The sequence below is a fragment of the Oratosquilla oratoria genome, chromosome 30 (genome assembly GCF_046742065.1).
Source record: "Oratosquilla oratoria isolate Oo_2021 chromosome 30, ASM4674206v1, whole genome shotgun sequence".
Lineage (NCBI taxonomy): Eukaryota > Metazoa > Arthropoda > Malacostraca > Stomatopoda > Squillidae > Oratosquilla > Oratosquilla oratoria.
In genome coordinates, this window is record NC_134806.1 from 5,296,782 (window position 1) to 5,316,259 (window position 19,478).

The following is a 19,478-nucleotide window of genomic DNA, read 5'->3' on the forward strand; positions in this document are numbered from 1 at the left end:
CTCGTGAGCATTTGACGTAAAAAAAAAAACAAGTTGAATAAATTTAGGCGATTGTCCTGCCATCTAATGGACGTGAGGTACAACTCCATGTCAACAAAGCTGATTACCCGGATATTACATACGTCAGAATTCTGTTCAGTGCGAACCAAATGCCAGAATGTGGGTAAATCCTGAAGAGGTATTGATAGCAGGCGGATTTTGGTGAGTATTAAGATATAAATTATAAGATACATGACCGTAAATTGAATTTATATCATATTGTTAATTGTGATAAGTTAATAGTTAACACGACTTCATAATCGTAATCTTTATCTTACGCCCACCACTCTTCATTTTCGATCTCACAAGGATCTCATTACCTTTCCCTGGAGAGCCACGTATTTGCATATATAATTTTCACTTTTACATTTTTCATGTGTTATGTACACATTTCAGGTTCGTTGACAGTTGCACCTCTCCAGTAGAAATGTTTGCAAGCCCTTGTATTGTTTTAATTCTAGGCCTGGCTAGGGTGTATTCTCTTTCCAATTACCTGAATTAATATTCAGATTAATATCAAATCATATGATTTATTCTAGAAACCGAAGTTTATTTTACACATGGTTTTGGTTATTTAATAGACTTGATACAATTTGTTCATGTGTTGGTTGTATTAATTATTCAGATAAATGTGAATGAGGTATTTACTATTTTTCATTTGCTTTGCATTCAAAAAGATTGTTATAATTGGTAAGGCTTGCACATTACTGCTCATTAGTGTATTAGATGTTATTAGCAGAAACCTCCAAACATGAAACACCGAAAATAACTATTGGTGGCATACACTTCACAAGTCTTCAGTATGATTATGAATGATGTACCATAATTTAATCAGAGTTCAGACCATTGTGACTGTCCCAGATCTCATTTGCTAGAGATCCACAGCTCCAAACTAGCAATGGCCCCCAGATGGACCCATAGATCACTCAAGGAAGAAGTATTGGTAAAATTTTACTTTCGACCATTGTAGGAATATAGCAATACAAAATTAAATAGTAATTTTGTAAATTAAAATGTATGAACGTAATATGCAATTTTGTGTGCGGAAATGAAAATAAAAAAAAGTTGCTAAAACAGATTTCTTAAGTAACGAAGTCGTGTACGACGAATGGTACGCCATGTTTGTTATGGTAGACGCCGACGTCGGAGAAATGAAAGGACGATAAATTTGTCTAAACTAAACTAACCTAACCTAACCGGTAAAATTTTACTTTCGACCATTGGAGGAATATAGCTATACAAAAAAGCTGAGAGAGTGGTTGAAAAGCCCGCCAACGTCTCTCACGACGACGACGACCAGCCGGATGATATTTAATTTGCAGGTAATGATTTATTAAACACAGGTTAGGTTAGGTTAGTTTAGTTTAGACAAATTTATCGTCCTTTCATTTCTCCGACGTCGGCATCTACCATAACAAACATGGCGTACCATTCATCGTACACGACTTCGTTACTTAAGAAATCTGTTTTAGCAACTTTTTTATTTTCATTTCCGCACACAAAATTGCATATTTCGTTCATACATTTTAATTTACAAAATTACTATTTAATTTTGTATTGCTATATTCCTACAATGGTCAAAAGTAAAATTTTACCGAAATATTATATTGTCTAGGAATAGCTAGTGTAGGATAAGGTATTCAATGTCTTTTGTGTGATGGTTACACCTTGTGACCTTGATTCTGTGGCTAGGCCTCTTCTGTGCTGGTGGATAGTGTCTTGAATGAAAGTGCATTAATGTGGGTGTTGCTTCTCTTGAGAAGGATATTTTTACGGAGCTGATGTCGGTGTTTGGCGGAGTATTAAATTTGATGGCCCATCTTGTAGAGCTACTTTTACATTCTTGGTATGAATTAGTTTTTTTGTGGATGCATTGGATGGTACAGGTGGTAGGTTGTTGTATATGCTTAACCCATTCCATATGATGATGCCGATATCAGCGTCATGAGGCGTGTTTGTGTATACAAGGATGCCAGTGTTGGCGTTTCGATTATATTTATTTTGTAGTTGTAGCTGAGTGGCCCCTGTATTCTGTGAAGATGCTAGATTGGATTATTAATATTCAGGGTGAAAGAGAACTAATAATACAACTGTAATTTTATACTAATGTGATTATTGTGATGAATCATTGTACATCAGGTGGCTGATGTATTGCATGAGAACTCTACTCCTATTGAAGAGGTTTAGTATCCTGCTGTTTTTCATGATCTGCTTGTTATGCTTGTGTGATGTAACGAGATAGGCATGTGGAGTTGATGACTGGAATAGAATTCTGTAGCTATAATTTTCATGTGATAAATTTTGGGGAGGATTTTAGTTTCTGAATGCAGGTGTTTTTTGTGTGTACAGGATACAAATCACCTGAATAAAATCTCTATACACTGAAACCAAAATCCTCTCCTTATTTCTACAAGAGATGAGACTTTTCCAAGCTGTGGTTACTCCACGTCATATTAACCTTAAAATATAACACATCAGCAATCACATACATACATATACCAAGGCTTTTTCCCCCTTCCAAGGGAGGTAGCCAAAAAGAAAAAGGCATAAAACCATTCCCACCCATTCCATCCCTAAATACCCTCCACCCCCCTCCACCCTCTCTCTTATCTTCGCACCTCCTGGATGACGGATCATCCCTGCACCTTGTCCACTGCCCTGGGTCAGAGGCAGTGTTGCAAGACACAGGACATCCACAGCAAGGCCACTTCATTAAACTGGTGACCAGGGTTGCCAGGTTTTCTACCAGGAAAAATGCCAACTTCTAACCAAATGCTGCCAAAAACTGCCAAATTGTTTTTAAAATATGCCAAAAAATGCCAACCATTACATTTTCTAAGATTTTTTTTGCATTTTGGTTTTACATGTGTAGTTAAAAATAATGTGTATAACTACAATTACAATATGAAAAATATTTTTTACTGTTGACTAGCCAACGGCTAATAAAACAATACCACATGATATAACCAAGATCAAGTAGTTAAAAATAATGTGTATAACTACAATATCAATATAATTTTTTTTACTATTGACTAGCCAATAGCTAATAAAACAATACCACATGATATAACCAAGATCAATTTATATTCATATACATCATCATTTAATTCTAGTGGTACTGTAATAAACCACCATCCCCTGAAATAAATATACTTTCAAGACTGCGTGTGAAAAGGAAATAAAGATATGAACTTCCAAAATAAAATATATTATACTACATATTATGTGAGAAAGAAAAAATATTAACAACTAAAATAAAATGTATTACTCCATACATTACGTTTAAGTTCCTAAGTAAACTTTTTGGTATCCTCTACAATAAATTAAACCAGTTTATAAAACAACCTCCTAGAGACTCTGACATACATTTGTGACTTTTCTATTGTGTCTAAATATAATCAAAAGCATCATCAGATTCAGAAATGTTTGATGCACCACTCCGTTCATACATATTTTCACTGGAGAAGAGCTGAAACATCCTTTGGCTAGGCACAAAATCTTTGCAACATTTCCCTCTGAAATGTAGATGAGTGCAGATGTGGATAATTGCATCTAACATTTTCACTCCCATCCTGTTTCTTAACTCGTTCTTCACATAAGTCACATGTGAGAACACCCTTTCAACCACAGCATTACTGACAGGGGTCACTAGGCATGAAAGTGCATATTCAGAGATTTCTCTGAAAGGGTGGGAGCCTATTACCTTTTTGGAACCTACACCAACCGTTGAACACAGGTTCCTCCTCCCAGTTTACATACAAAATTTTCCTGTACTGTTCTTCAATTTTACCAAAGTTACTTTCAATGAAATGTGGGAAGAAGAGATCTTGAAACTTTACCCTCTCTAACTGATTAAGAACCTTTACTGGGCTCAATGCTGACAACTTCTTGAATGTATTTTGAGTGGGAGGAAGGCGCCTTTCTAACTGCAGTATCTCTTCATTGATGAAAGAAAGGCAGTGTACTTTCATTTGCTTAATTTTTTCCTCAGATTGTGGATATTTTTTCTAAACAACTTTGTGCCTCATGGACAAATCTAGCTCCAAAGTCAACTTTATCCATTGGCAGGACCCCCATTGTCATTCTTAATGACCAAGTATTTAAAAACGCCAATTTTTTTTTTTTTTTTTTAAATGCCACCCAACAAATTTTCCTGCCAAACACAGTAAAAAAAAGCCAAAAATGCAAAATTTGGCATTTAAAATGCCACCTGGCAACCCTGCTGGTGACCCCTCTCTGTCCCCCCAATCACATAGCCTAAGAATGTTGTCCAATGCCATGAACCAAAGATATAACTTAAAAGTGACATGATCCTGTCCAAAAGTATAGAAGTGCTGCAAGCTGTTTGCCACCATTCAAGACACCATCACACACTTAAACATCAACAACACAGGATGAGCTTGATAACAGACTTCAATTGCATAAGATGCAACCAATAGTGGAAGACATAGCACTGAATACATCACTGCCCCTCACTTTCTCACTACAGAGGGATCCACAAAATATCTCCACTGAGTGACTTGTGGGCTGAGCAAGTGACCATAGCTGGTCTCCAGGTGGCCACAGGCTTCATGCAATGAGTTGATTGAATACGTTTAATGCAGATTATCATCCATTGAAATCTTGAAAGCTATAGGTATCTTTGTTTTAGGACACCACTTACATGTTTGTTATTCTGGAAATTTTGTTGCTCATCAAGGATAATGTGTACAATCAATTTTTATCGTACATTCTGGTGTATTGCTGCATTGCCTTTGACCCATGCAGTAGGTATGGTATAGAAATGACCCTTTATCTACAAGGTTTAAAATAGGTGAAGGATGGGTGCATGCTTTGACTCAGCCACCCCATTATAAGGGGGAAGGACATTTTTGTACATGTATGTATGTATATATAGTGAATGGGAAAAAAAGTCCCGTAGTTCAAGTTGATAGATATTGGGGGCCCAGTCTGGAGACTGTCAGCCCCTTAGGGGTGCACCTCTTTTTGGAAACGAGAGAGTTGATAGGTTCTGAAAATGGTCAGCTGTGCCATCCACCTTGCAGGACCACCATAAGTAGATACTTGTCATTGGTCCTTCCTACACTAATACAAGGCAGACAGCAGTGTAATATTTTTTTCCTAGAGAGATTGATGGGAGGGCCTGGGGGGCATTGCCAGCCACAGGTTGTGGGTTTCCAATCTGTGAAACTTGAAGCAGTGATTGTTATTATCATAAGCAAAGTTGAAAAGTACTAATATTCACCTGAAATCTGTAGAATTTAAAACAAACCAGCACGCTTAGTTTGAACTAAGGGAAAGAGTGGATACAAGAGTTTGACATATTCTTGTAGAACTTTTTTGAATAAGTTGAATAATAGTAAAAAATAACATTATTTATATTTGCAGGGATACAGAAGTTGCCAACACTTATTTCATTTTGCAACAACGGAAAGGAGCAAAAGGGACTTCAAAAGGTTTGACTGGACTCCTAGTAGGGACTTTGGACTCTGTTTTTGATACAAAACCACCACCATACAGAATTTTGCATCAAACACCTTCTTCAGAATTATATTATTGTGAGTCGTTATCATGTTTATTTTTGAAATGTTAATTTTTTTCATAGCAAACTTTATATGGGAAAAATGTGTTCCATATTAATGTATATATTATGGACATCAGAATATATATTTGAATTTTTCTTTTGCATTAGCAAGTGATTCAGCACAAATTTTTTGACTAGAGTGCAAATGCATTCCAGAAGGAATGAACCTCCCTCTATTTTGTATGGGTATTGACATGTTTTATGTAATAAGTATTTTAGGTAAGAACCACACATGTATGAATGCATTCAGGTTACTGTGCAGCTCTGAGTGCTAACACAGAATAGGCCTGACCACAGAAATAAACTACTACAGATTCAACCATCACACACTAAACACTTCATCTTACACTGCCTAACTCTAGCCATACCTAGACAAGAACACAATGCTTCACTAGTAGGCTGAAGTAATCAGAGTCCTTTTAGAGAGAGAGTTTACGTTTATTTACCTAATTGTAGTATACATGAAAGCAACGCTTGTTGGGTCCTATCCAATTTATTATACCTAGACACAAATTCATGTACAATTCCAACTTAATCTATATCCTTGATTTTCAGTTTATCATATTTAGATTTGAATTCATGTATTGTTCCAGCTGGGGCTATATCTCCTTTTAAGCCATTCTTGGTATTTATGCATCCATATAGAAAACGGTATTTCTATACATCCTTTAGACCTGCACTCTTCCTTAATTTGTTCTCATGACTTATTGGAGCCCTTCCATCTCTAATCATGAGATCTCTTCTGTCAATGTAATCTATCCCCTTTAGTGATCTGAATACTGTAATCATATTACCTCTTTCTCTTGGATCTTTCAAAGTTGGCAGACCCATTGCTTTTAGTCTTTCCTTGTATGGTTTATCAGTCAGGCTGGGGACCAGTTTAGTTGCTGCCCTTTGTATTCTCTTGATCTTGCTTATATTATTCACACTGTGTGGTGACCATATTACATACATACATATACCGAAGGGTTTTCCCCCTTACAAGGGAGGTAGCCAAAAAACAAGCATGAAATCCACTCCCACCCATTCCATCCCCATATACTCCACTCCCATTCACCCCCCTCCCTCCCTCTTATCTTGGCTCCTCCTGGATAACAGGTCATCCCCATATTGCTCACCACAGCACATCCACAGTTTTTGACAGATCAGGATATCTTTTAATTTTTTTCATCATCTCATCATCTATATAGTGGAAAGCCACTTTAATATTCTGCAGCAGTCCATATGTCTCTCCTACAGTGTTGCTTATATGTTTGCTAGGGGACAGGTGTGTGTACACACACATGCATGCAAAGATATAGGTTAAGTTGGAAATGAATATGAATTTAAGGCTAGGTATGATAAATTGGAAAGTAGGAGATGGGATCCAATGAGCATTGCTTCACTTCTGTATACTACAATTAGGTAATACACACACATGATGTCTTGAGGAGGATGGAGTGAACTTGAAGAGAAAACCAAGAAAGGTAGATAGGGTGAAGGAAAAGGGCCTTAAAGGGGAATGTCTGTTGAACAAGGAAGGGAAAGGATAGATGTGAATGGAATACAAATTGACATGGCTTGAAGGGCTTTCTCCTTGTCTTGTCAATTTTCACAAGAGAGGATGAAGAGGGAGGGTCATTGTTTAAATGAAGCAGCTGGCACTGCTGTTTATGTGCTGCTCTGCTTATTACCCAGGCAGTGGGACTAAGATAAAAGCAAAACAAATACAATACTACCTCTCATTAATGGACTAAAAGGGGGGGTAACGGTGTCCGTTGATGTGAATAATCCGTTGATTTGGAGTGGTTTTTGGGTGGCATAGTGATTGCACGCACTAAACAATAGCACCAAAAACACTGAAAATACTGCAAACACAGCTAATTAATGTCCGTTAATGAGAGGTAGTGCTGTAGGTGACAGCTGGGAGTGGAATGTGTGGGGACGAGTGCATGCCTTGGCTGGCTACCTACCTTATAAAGGGGAAGAAATAGATACTATGTGAAGATGGAGCCTTTATATAGATAGATATATATGTATATACTGTATACATTTTTCTTTGAATGGAGAATGCTATATGATTGATCTATAGGAGTGGTACTAATGTCCCCAAAATATTGACTGTATCAAACACATTCAGTCAGTACCCCAATTTGGCTGGCATAAGGTTAATGTCATTTCAAACCAGCAGTGGTCTGTAGGTAGGAGTGTTTCTATTCACACAATTTATGGAAAAATCACTTTCTGTCTTTAGTGATTGGGGTATCATTGAAGAAGGAAGAAATCGACGAGAATTGGCAATGGCTGGAAAGGAATTTAATGCCTGTCTTAGCAACATTCGAGAAAGATGATGATATTACTGACTTTGTCCGATGTAAGATTGAGAGCTTAGTGGCTAACAATGCCATGATCGACCCTCAAAATGCTCCAGGTTAGTATGGGATTGTATTGTATTTCATCACCAATAACCAATGCTTATATCCTTGGAGACAATATCAATCCTAGCAGATAGAATCATAATGATGGTAAAGGAGATTTTCAAGGAGTAATAGAAGTTAAAACTGATGAGCATTATTATTTTTTTTTTTTATTTTTTTTTTTAAGTGACTGAATTTCAACACTTTGGTCCGTTTGTAACATTTTCTGTTTTTGACACAATGTTAATTATGTCTTACCCTATCCTCCAACAGGAGTCACCTTTTCTAATTTTATGTCCACTTCCTTTCTAGATATGGATTCTGATGCATTTCGATCAATTTCCTTCAAGTTCAGAATGTTGTTCAACATGCCAGAAGGAGAAAAGCTTGTGAACTATTATTCCTGCAGGTGAGGTGGCAATAATTTTATGGATGAATATGTAGTTGTGCAAGGAAATACTTGAAGATCAAAAGGTTTAGTATTTCTGTAATATTCTCTGGCTATTAGGACACTAGAGCATAGAAGCAACTTTCTTTGTTCATTATTTATTATGCATCCCCTACCATAAACAAAACAACAGGTTACAGTATTTATCAAAACTAAAGAACATCTCATTGTGGTATTGGGTATGGTATATACAGGATATGATACTCTTAGTGTTCAATCCTTTTTAATCTATACATACATACACACATACATACATATACCAAGGCTTTTTCCCCCTTTCAAGGGAGGTAGCCAAAAAGGGAAAGGCATAAAAACACTCCCACCCATTTCATCCCTAGATACACTCCACACCCCTCCCACCCTCCCTCTCATCTGAGCACCTCCTGGATGACGGGTCATCCCTGCACCCTGCCCACCGCCCTGGGTCAGAAGCAGTGTCGCAAGACACAGCACATCCACAGCAAGGTCGCTTCATTTAATCGGCGACCCCCCCTCTCCGTCCCCCCGTGCATATAAGGAAGGGGGGACGGCGAGGGGGCGTCGCCGATTAAATGAAGCGGCCTTGCTGGGGATGTGCTGTGTCTTGCGACACTGCTTCTGACCCAGGGCGGTGGGCAGGGTGCAGGGATGACCCGTCATCCAGGAGGTGTTCAATCCTTTTTAATCTATACATAATATAATACATACAATTTCATATAGTGTATACAAAAAATTTTCAGTACCTTTTTTTCTTGATAAACTTTCTAGTACATTTTATGACTAGTAAGGCTTGCATGTGGATCAAAGGCATAACAAGGGTGATGCAAACAAGGTCATCATATTAAAACAACAGGGCAGGACTCGCAGTAATGGTTATAAACTGGACAAATTTAGATTTAAAAAGGAAATAGGCAAGAATTGGTTTACTAATAGGGTGGTCGACGAATGGAATAAACTTAGTAACCATGTAGTAAGCACTGAAACTATCAGTTGTTTTAAGAAATGATTAGACAACTTTATGGATAGTCATGACAGGTGGTGATGGATATGGAGCTGCCTAGTGTAGGCCTTATGGTCTCTTGCAGTCTCCTTCATTCTTATGTTCTTAAGACATCTTAGGAAGTGTCAACACTGCCCCACCCCCCTGGGAGAAGACTGAAAACTCAGTAGAGAATAACCAGATGCTTTCTGGTCTGAAAGGCATCACCCTACTCGGGTGGTACAGTCCCAAGGGGGTGGTATCTGGCCTCCAGCTCCAACCCAGGAATTCATTCTATCCTCTATTACTTTCTATTAATCTGTCTCCCCTCTTTTACATACATACATATACCAAAGGGAGGTAGCCAAAAAACAAAGGCATAAAGACCATTCCCACCCATTCCATCCCTATTACACTTCATACCACCTCCTGAATGACTGGTCATCCCTGCATCTTGTCCACTGCCCTGGGTTAGAAGCAGTGTTGCAAGACACAGCACATCCACAGCAAGGCTGCTTCATAAAATCAGCGACCCCCCCTCTCTGTCCCCCCCATGCAGAAAAGGAGAAGACGGGGAGAAATCCCTTTGGGCTGCGTCAAATTTTTCTCACACATACTACCTCACCCCCCAACCCCCACCAATTCCACCTCATGCATCACAACTTGCCTACACAGCCACCACATAACACACACACATGAAAAATATTTCAGAACAAAAACACACACTGAACATACTACAGATAAACATCATTGGTATCACAAACATGTGGAACTGCTTCAGTTCCTATACAAACACAATGTACACATAGTACTAATACAGGAAACTAAACTAACACCATAGTCCACACTACCCAAATTCACTGAATGAAAAACAAGGAAGAAACACAATACAAAGGTGAAGTCATACGTTCATTGATACACTGCAGCATATCCTGCCATCTCCCTTCCCTACTTAACAGACATTCCCCTCTTTTTTCAAATCCCCTTTCACCACATCCATCCATTTCATTTTTGGTCATCCCCACAAATTCACTTCATTCACCTCTGCTTTCCACTCTCTGTTTGCCTTTTTTATTTTATTTTTTCATTTTTGTTTTTTCTATGTGCCAAAACCATGTCAGTAATCTTTCATCGGCCAGCTCCATTCCTACCCTTACTCTTCTCACCTCTTCATTTCTCACTATCCATCCTCATAAACCCCACTATACTTGTTAGACAATTCATCACAAACACATTTTAACTCCTCCTCTCTGCTTCTCCTAAGTTCCAAGTCTCTGCCTCATACAATGCCGTAGGCACGGTCACCCCATCATGTCATAATCTCATTACATCCATTCTCAGATACCTATTTTATGCCCTCAAGACATTTACTTGCTTTCCACACTGCCATTTACCTCTACCCACACTCCTCCATTTCTGGATACATGTGACCCTGACTCCTTAAAACTATCCACTTTCTCCAGCCTCTCTCCTCCAAGACTTACTTCTAACTTCCTGTCAGCCTCTCCCCTTGTACATCTCATCATCTTGCTTTTACCCACATTTACATTCAGCTTATGCCTTTACTTTTTCGTTTAGGAATGTCCCCTGTGGGGCTACAAGGAGAAGGATGCCTAGTCCCACTCCCCGTCCCTTTCTTCTCGCCTCTTACAATCCAAGTGGAAATACTTGGTGGCAGTATTCTTTTCCCCCACCACAGGGGGATGTGGTACATATGAGAGTATAAGGGAAGAGATAGGTAGTATGTTTGTGAGAAGAAAGATGGATGTATTGGCTTTGAGTGAAACTAAGTTGAAAGGGAAGGGTGAGTGTAAGTTTGGGAGTGGAAGTGGGAGGTTATCAGGAGTGAAGAGAGGGCGAGGGAGGGAAGGGGTGGCTATTCTAGTAAGTGAAGAGATAGGTAAACATGTAGTGGAGTGGAAGGAGGTTTCCTCAAGGATAATGTGGATGAAGGTGAAACTGGGAAAGGAGATGTGGGTCTTTGTAAATGCATATGGGCCTGGCAGTGAGAAGAGTGTAGAAGAAAGGGAGGCCTTTTGGATAGATTTAAATGAGTGCATAGAGGATTAAGGGAGAAATGTCATTGTAATAGTACTGGGAGACCTTAATGCTAGGGTAGGAAATGGTCCAATTGATGGAGTGGTTGGGAAATGTGGAGTTCCAGGAAAGAATCGTAGTGGAGAGTTGGTGGAAATGTGTCTAGAAAGAGATTTGATGATAGCAAATACAGTGTTTCGGAAGAAAGTCAAGCATAAGTACACATGGGAGATGGTGGTGGATGGAAGGGTGGTAGATAGAGCGTTGATGGATTATGTAGTGGTAAATAGGATTATGATAGGAAGAGTTAACCACTTCAGTACGGGACTTAAATCTCGCGGGCAGCAGCCAATGCCAGCCATATGACGTAACGTAATAATATTCGCATTATAAAATATAGTCACCGCTTATATTGATCGTACTCTCTTTCACCCGCGAATTTTGAAAACCACAGAGAATGTGATTCAGGGCGCATTTGGGAGAATGTAAAAACACAGGGGCGACTACAATGAATATAATCAAGACGCCGATATGGATTATGTAGTGGTAAATAGGACTATGATAGGAACAGTTAAGGATGTACATGTGCTAAGGGGAGAGGGTGGGGGAATATCAGATCATTTTTTGGTGGAAGGTAAGTTGAGAGTGGAGGATAGATGGAGAAAGAGGAAAGGGACAAAAGGTAGGGAGGTGCTTAGAGTGAACTCTTTAAAGGAAAAGGAGAAGGAGTACAAGAAGAAGCTGAAGGAGGAGTGGGAGGGAGTGAAGGATAGAGTAGAGCTAGGTGTGGAGGAGGAATGGGGATGGTTCAAGGAGGGAGTCACAAAGTGTGCAAGGATGGTGTGTGGAACAAGAAGGTCAGGAGGAAATAGAAGGAAGGGTAGTGAATGGTGGGATGAGGAAACAAAGAAGGTTGTAGAAGAGAAGAAGCGAGCTTTCACAGATTGGTTACAAAATAGGACGAGGGAGTCATATGAGAGGTACAAAGAAAAGAAAAGAGAAGTAAAGCAAAAGGTAAAGGAGGCAAAGAGGAGAGCAGATGTGAAGTGGGGTAAGAGTATGACAGAAAATATTGAAAGTAATAAAAAGATGTTTTGGAAAGAAATTAAGAGAGGAAAAGGAGGCGAATCAAGTAGAGAAGAAAAGGTAAAAGGTGCAGATGGAGAGATGATAATGGAAGAGAAGGCAGTAAGGGGAAGATGGGCAGAATATTTTAGGGAGTTGCTAAATGTGAAGGAGGATAAGGAGGGAAAGATAGCTGCAGTGGGAAATGCTAAGAAAATGAGAGTGATGAGTGAGGAAAATGGAGGAGAAATAAGGAAGGATGAAGTGAAGGCAGTTGTTAAGATGATGAGAGCAGGTAAGGCACCTGGTCTGGATGGATGCCATGCAGAATGTCTAAAAAAAAGGAGGTACAGTGATGGTGGACTGGCTGGTGAGGTTATTTAATGTTTGTTGGAGAGAGGGTAGAGTGCTGGAGGAGTGCCTGTATAGTTCCACTTTACAAGGGAAAAGGGGACAAGTGTGAATGTAGTAGTTTCAGAGGGATTAGCTTGTTAAGTGTAGTTGGGAAGGCTTATGGGAGGATCTTGATTGAGAGGATTAGGAGAGGAACAGAAGGAGTAATTGGTGAGGAACAGTGTGGATTTAGGACAGGTAGAGGTTGTGTAGATCAGATCTTTGTGGTAAGAGAGATATGTGAGAAAGCTATAGGAAAGGGGAAGGATGTTTTTTTGGGCTTTCATGGATCTGGAAAAGGCTTATGATAGGGTAGACAGAAAGGCACTGTGGGAGGTTATGCAGATATATGGGATAGGAGGAAAGCTTCTAGGAGCTGTCAAGAGTTTTTATGAGAGTAGTAGAGCTTGTGTCAGGATTAGAAATGGAAAGAGTGAGTGGTTCGAGGTAAAGGTGGGACTTCGTCAAGAATGCATTATGTCGCCCTGGCTGTTCAACTTATACATGGATGGGGTAGTGCGAGAGGTAAATGCAAGGGTAGTGGGCAAGGGATTGGAGATGGTTAAAGAAAATGGAGAAAAGTGGGAGGTGAGCCAGCTGTTGTTTGCTGACGACACTGCACTTGTGGCAGGATCAGAGGAGGGACTGAGGAAGTTGGTGACAGAGTTTGGGAGAGTATATGATAGAAGAAAGCTAAAGATAAATGTGGGTAAAAGTAAGGTGATGAGATGTGCAAGGGGTGAAAGTGGCAGTAGACTGGCAGTGAGCATTAAGGGAGAGTGACTGGAGGAAGTGGATAGTTTTAGATACTTGGGTGCAAATGTGGCAGGAAAAGGTGGAGTGAAGGTGGAGGTAGAATGTAGATTGAGAGAAGCGAGTAAATGCCTTGGTGGATTAAAGAGTGTAATGAGGAATAGACATTTGGGAATGGATGCTAAGAGGAGACTATATGAAGGAGTGATTGTGCCAACAGCACTGTATGGGGCAGAAACATGGAACATAAGAGAAGAAGAGAGAAGGAGTTTGAATGTGTTTGAAATGAGGTGTCTGAGAAGTATGATGGGGGTTACTAGGCTAGATAGAGTGAGAAATGAGGAGGTGAGGAGAAGAACGGGTGTGGAAAAGGAGTTGGGAGATAGGGTTGATGAAAGAGTATTAGGTTGGTTTGGACACATGGAAAGAATGAGTGAAGAAAGACTAGTAAAAGAGGTATGGAAGGCAGATGTGGATGGAGTGAACATGAGGGGACGTCCTAGGATGAGGTGGATGGATGGGGTGAAGGGGGCTTTGGGGAAGGATGGGAGAGGACGAAAGACGGGTGAATGGAGAGTGGTTGTATATGGATGATGTTGTGATGCATGAGGTGGAATGGGTGGGGGGATGGGGGGTGAGGTAGTATGTGTGAGCAAAATTTGATGCAGCCCAAAGGGATTTCTCCCCATCTTCTCCTTTTATGCAATGGGGGGATGGAGAGGTGGGGTTGCCGATTTAATGAAGCGGCCTTGCTGTGGATGTGCTGTGTCTTGCGACACTGCTTCTGACCCAGGGCAGTGGACAAGGTGCAGGGATGACCAGTCATCCAGGAGGTGCTAAGATGAGAGGGAGGGTGGAGGGGTGTGGAGTGTATTCAGGGATGAATTGGGTGGGAATGATTTTATGCCTTTTCCTTTTTGGCTACCTCCCTTGTAAGGGGGAAAAAGCCTTCGTATATGTATGTACATTCAGCTTCCTGTCACCCTCCCAAACTCTGTCACTAACTGCCTTAGATCATCCTCTGACCCCACCACAAGCGGATTGTCATCTGCAAACAACAGCTGGCTTACTTCCCACTTCCCTCCACTATCTCTAACCATTTCCAATCTCCTGTATTCATATCCTGTAACATCTCATCCATGTACATGTTGAACAACCATGACAACATGACACAGCCCTGATACATGCTTTGCATCTGATCTAGGCAGTGGGCATGAGATAGGGATGACCCTTCATCCATGAAGAGCTAAGGTGAGAAAGAAACAAATAGTTGGTGGGTGGGAGTTGGTTTGTGCCTTGGCTGGCTACCTTCCATATAAGGGGGAAGATACCTTTGATATATAGATAGCATAGATTTTGTAAGTATTTATTATATTAATGAAATTTCTTCCACTGTTGCAGCTACTGGCATGGTCGTCTCCCACGTCAAGGCTACTTGTACCTGAGTGTCAATTATCTATGCTTTTACTCCTTTCTCCTTGGGAAAGAAACACGTGTGATTGTGCGATGGAGAGATGTGACGCTTTTGGACTGCACAAATGCCCTAATTTTCCCAGACAGCATCAGAGTTTCCACAAGAGATCATGAGGTGAGATGAATTTAGAGCTTATGTTACAGAATGCACTAAGCAGGTTTTATTTTGGCTGAAGTCGGGTGGTTTTACTCAACCTAAGAGACTTAACTGAAACAAAGAAAATATATCATTTAACACACAAATTCACAGACAAGTTTCTTCAGCTGATTAAAGTTGTCACATTAGCCAAGAAAAAATCCATAAAGGGAACTAATTGTGCTTGAGATTTTATGCTGTTTGATGCACAAACACATAGATATACCAAAGACCTGTGTGATTTCTTCAAGGTGAATAAAGTCCTTTGGGATTAGCCAAAACAATTATTGAAATATATGTTGATGTTTGACTTCATAGTTCAAATTGAGGATTTGTTTTCAGCATTACTTTTCGATGTTACTGAGAAAGAAGGAGACTTATGATTTAATGGAACAGTTGGCCAACCTAGCAATGAAGAGGTGTGTATGGTTGTACCTTGTAATTGATGGGAAGTGGTGATTAATTAATCATGAGTCACTTAAGGTGAATATTTTAAGTGTTTATATTTTTGCTGTAGAGGTTGAAACATTAAACTTTGTGGGAATTGTTTCTGTCGTAATTGTAGTGAGTAGGGAAACAAGATTGTTCTTCATATATTTTTAATTAAGAGAGGCTTGAGTAAAAAAAAAATCCTATTTTCAAAATATCAATTTAGGTTGTATTTTAGGGCTGAATATGTAATTGTGTGTTTTACTTGAATTAAGACTGGTTGGATATTTACAGGTTGATAAATGATGAAGAATTTTATGAAGATAAGGAACTTATGACCAAAATGAGGTAAGTCTTAAATTCACAATTATGTAGGATTTTGACTAATTAAAAAAAAACATGAATGACTTTATTTTAATAAATATTTACAATTTACAAAAGTTATTTATGGACATAATTTGTGTAAAAAAGAATGGGGATGTTTCAAGGAGGAAGGGCTAAAGTGTTCAAAGACTGGAATGAAAAAGAATGTGGCGAACAGGATAGGAAATACATGGTGGAATGAAGCAGAGAGTGAAGTTGTGGCAGAAAAATAAATAATTACTTGAAGACTGGTTGCAAAGAAGAAAAGGGGAAGCATACGAGGTACAGAGTTAAGAGAGTGTAAGGGAGGCCAAGAGGAGAGAGGATGTATTTACCTAGTTGTATTTTATGGAAAGAGAGTAATGCTCGCAGTGACCCGCTTTTGTATCTTTCAGCATCCAGTTTGATCTTAAATTCTTGTATATTTTTTGCACTCACTGTGTAGTGAAGTAGGTGTTTGAAGGAGAATTTTGAAAAGAATAAAGAAATGTTTTGAAAGGAAGTTAAAAGAGAAAGGAAGTGATTAGGGTAGAGATGATGTGTAAAGGTTGTTGATGGACAGAAGACCAGTGTTCTTTAGGTATCCAGCAGCAGCCTTTGAGCAAGACCATAAGTAAGTCTGTCTATCTATATACCAAGGGCTTTATCCCCCATACAAAGGAGAAGGCAGGAGATAGGAATGAGTGGAGATTGACTATGTATAGATGATACTGTTATGCAAGGAATGGAGGGGCAAGGATGGGGAGGGTAGGGGATGATTACGTGTGAATGATATTTTATGCAGCCCATAGGGACTTCTCCCTGTTTTCTCTCTTTTTCCACATGAGGGGACTGAGGGGGGGGGGGTTGCCGATTAAGTGAAGTGGCCTTGCTGTGGATGTACTGTGTCTTGCTACATTGCTTCTGACCGAGGTCAGTGGGTGGGATACATGGATGACCCATTATCCATGAGGACCTAGGATGAGAGGGAGGAAGAGGTGGTGGAATGGGTGGGAGTAGGTATGTGCTTTTGACTTGGGTACCTCCCTTTTATGGCAAAAAAAGCTCTTGGTACATAGATAGACAAAGAAGGTAGCCAAGTCAAAAAGCGAGTACCCATTCCACTCCCATCCTCCACCCTTTCTTCCCCCTCATCTTAGCTACTCATGGATGACAGGACATCCCTGTATCCTGCCCATTACCTGGGTCAGAAGCAATGTGGCAAGACACAGCACATCCACAAGTAGACCGCTTCACTCAATCAGGGAAAAATAAAACTCTCTCCCCTTGTACAGAAAAAGAGAAGACAGGGAGAAATGCCTTTGGGCTGCATCAAAATATTCATACATAACCACTCCCTACCCTCTCCCATACACAGCCATTCTCCACTCACCCCTATCTCTTGCCTTCTCCCTTCCTTGCTCAACAGACATTCCCCTCTTACTCAACACCCTTTACACCCCATCCATCCATCTCATCCTCACTCATCTCCTCAAGTTCACTACCTCCACCCCTGCCTGCCACACCTCTTTTACTAATCTTTCTTCACTCATTCTTTCCATGTGTCTAAACCATCCCAATACGCTTTCATCAGTCCTGTCTACCATCTCCTTTTCCACCCCCATTTTCCTCCTCACCTCTTTGTCTCTCACTCTGTCCAACCTTGTAACCCCTTCCATACTTCTCAGACATTTCATCTCAAGCACATTTAAACTTTTCCTCTCTGCCTCTTAAATCACACATGTGCCCCATATGGTGCCATCAGCTCAATCACTCCTTCACATAGTCTCCTCTTTGTATCCATTCCCAAGTCAGTCAGGGAAGATATATTGTGTTGTTTTCTAGGGATTGTTAGTGTGAGACCTGTAGTATGAGATGTTCTGTGTCTTCTGTGTAGTGGTTGCATCTTGGGCAGTTTGAATCTGGTCAGGCCTATTCTATTTTGGTAATGTTTTAATGCTGTATGGTATCCTGAGTGCAGGCATGCCAGTGAAGTTCTTATTTGATTTTTTTTTTTTCTTCCTTCTTCTTCTTCTGTGGAGCTTATGTCTGAGGGATTTTGTTGGAGTATTGGGTTTGGCGGTCTGTGTTGAAGGGCTTGTTTAATGATCTTATTGTCTATTTTTGTGTGGATTTTTTGTGTGGTATAGGTGATAGATTGTTATAAATGTTTGTGTAGTATGCTGCTGGGGTAGATTTTTTTGTTGCATTCTGTTGGTGGCACTTGCAAAATGTCATGTGAAGGGTGTGGGGTGTTTAGTGTTCTGGCATAGAACTGTGTTCCAGTCATTTTCATTTGATGTTCTATTGGAAGGATTTTGTTTTCTGAATACAGGTGCCATTTAGCTTAATAAAATTGTCTAACAGTAGCTAGGAAAAAATATGTCATAAAATTCATTGAAAAAGTTTGTGAAGGCATGTTTAAGGTAGGGTTAACCCTTTAATAATGAAGGTTTTTCCTGTATTGAATACTTATTTTAAAGTAATAGTGCATCTCATTCAAATTCATAATTTTATTCTTGTAAACTTATGCTCTGTATCTGTGTTGTTGATCTTCCCGCAGTAAGCATGTTCCCAAGAAACCATCTTTCTTAAAGCGAGACTTGGATGCTCGAGCACATTCAGATATGTATCGCAGCAAGTTCAGGTACTTTCTTTTCTTTTTCATTTTTTCTCTCTTTCTATAGATATGGTATAGGAAAAATTTAAAGCTTAACTAGTGTCTGAAATAATTTATCTTTGTAATTTTTATCTATATACCAAGAGATTTTTCCCACTTATAAGTTGTGAAATAATTCTCTCACTTAAAGTAAAATATTTACAGATCAGTTGACTTGCTTGTAACTTATACGATAATCTATCATGATAATAACCAAATTTTTTTTGTGAGATTCTTGATACCAACTGTGATCACTTTCTAAGGTTACCCCTAAACGAGAAGCTAGATGGCACAACACAATGTTCCCTATGGACCCCACACAAAAAGGCATTTGTCAGTGGAACTCTGTATGTGTCACCAAACTTTATCTGTTTCGAAAGTAAGGTATGATATGTACAGTAATTCCACACCTGTTATTCTTATGGGGTTGGTCATGTTATACCTTATTGATGCTATGATATATACGTACTTTAATAATTTAGTTGATAGATACGGTAGATTAATCTTAAAAAGAATCAAAGCCCATGTACCTACCTTGCCAACTAACATGGATTTAAATAGGGACATTCCGCCAACCATTTGGTCACAAATATCACCTAATAAATATTTTTGTGATAAAGAACCACCTGGCAGAATAATAATGGTAATAGGCACACACAATTCTTTTGACATGGTTGCCAATACATTCAGTTAAGAAAATAATTATGATAATGATTGTTGCCATAAGTTTCACTGACTGGAAAGCTGCAATCCCAGCAGTGGTACT

At 39.5% G+C, this 19,478-nt stretch overlaps 1 protein-coding gene across 3 annotated transcripts in view; it reads left to right on the forward strand.

Annotated features, from left to right (window-relative positions):
* The first annotated feature begins 53 nt into the window (after positions 1-53).
* Positions 54-19,478, forward strand: part of Tbc1d8-9 (TBC1 domain family member 8/9) — a 57,712-nt gene continuing 38,287 nt past the window's right edge. For 2 of the 3 annotated variants that reach the window (XM_076212505.1, XM_076212506.1), the window contains exons 1-9: positions 55-201; positions 5,428-5,597; positions 7,857-8,033; positions 8,332-8,428; positions 15,075-15,261; positions 15,625-15,701; positions 16,006-16,059; positions 18,617-18,700; positions 18,976-19,096. In XM_076212505.1, coding sequence (XP_076068620.1) covers positions 158-201; positions 5,428-5,597; positions 7,857-8,033; positions 8,332-8,428; positions 15,075-15,261; positions 15,625-15,701; positions 16,006-16,059; positions 18,617-18,700; positions 18,976-19,096 — 1,011 coding nt within the window. In that variant the 5' untranslated portion in view covers positions 55-157. Of the gene's footprint in view, positions 202-5,427; positions 5,598-7,856; positions 8,034-8,331; positions 8,429-15,074; positions 15,262-15,624; positions 15,702-16,005; positions 16,060-18,616; positions 18,701-18,975; positions 19,097-19,478 lie in introns of all 3 variants that reach the window. The other variant, XM_076212507.1, reaches the window with a different exon arrangement.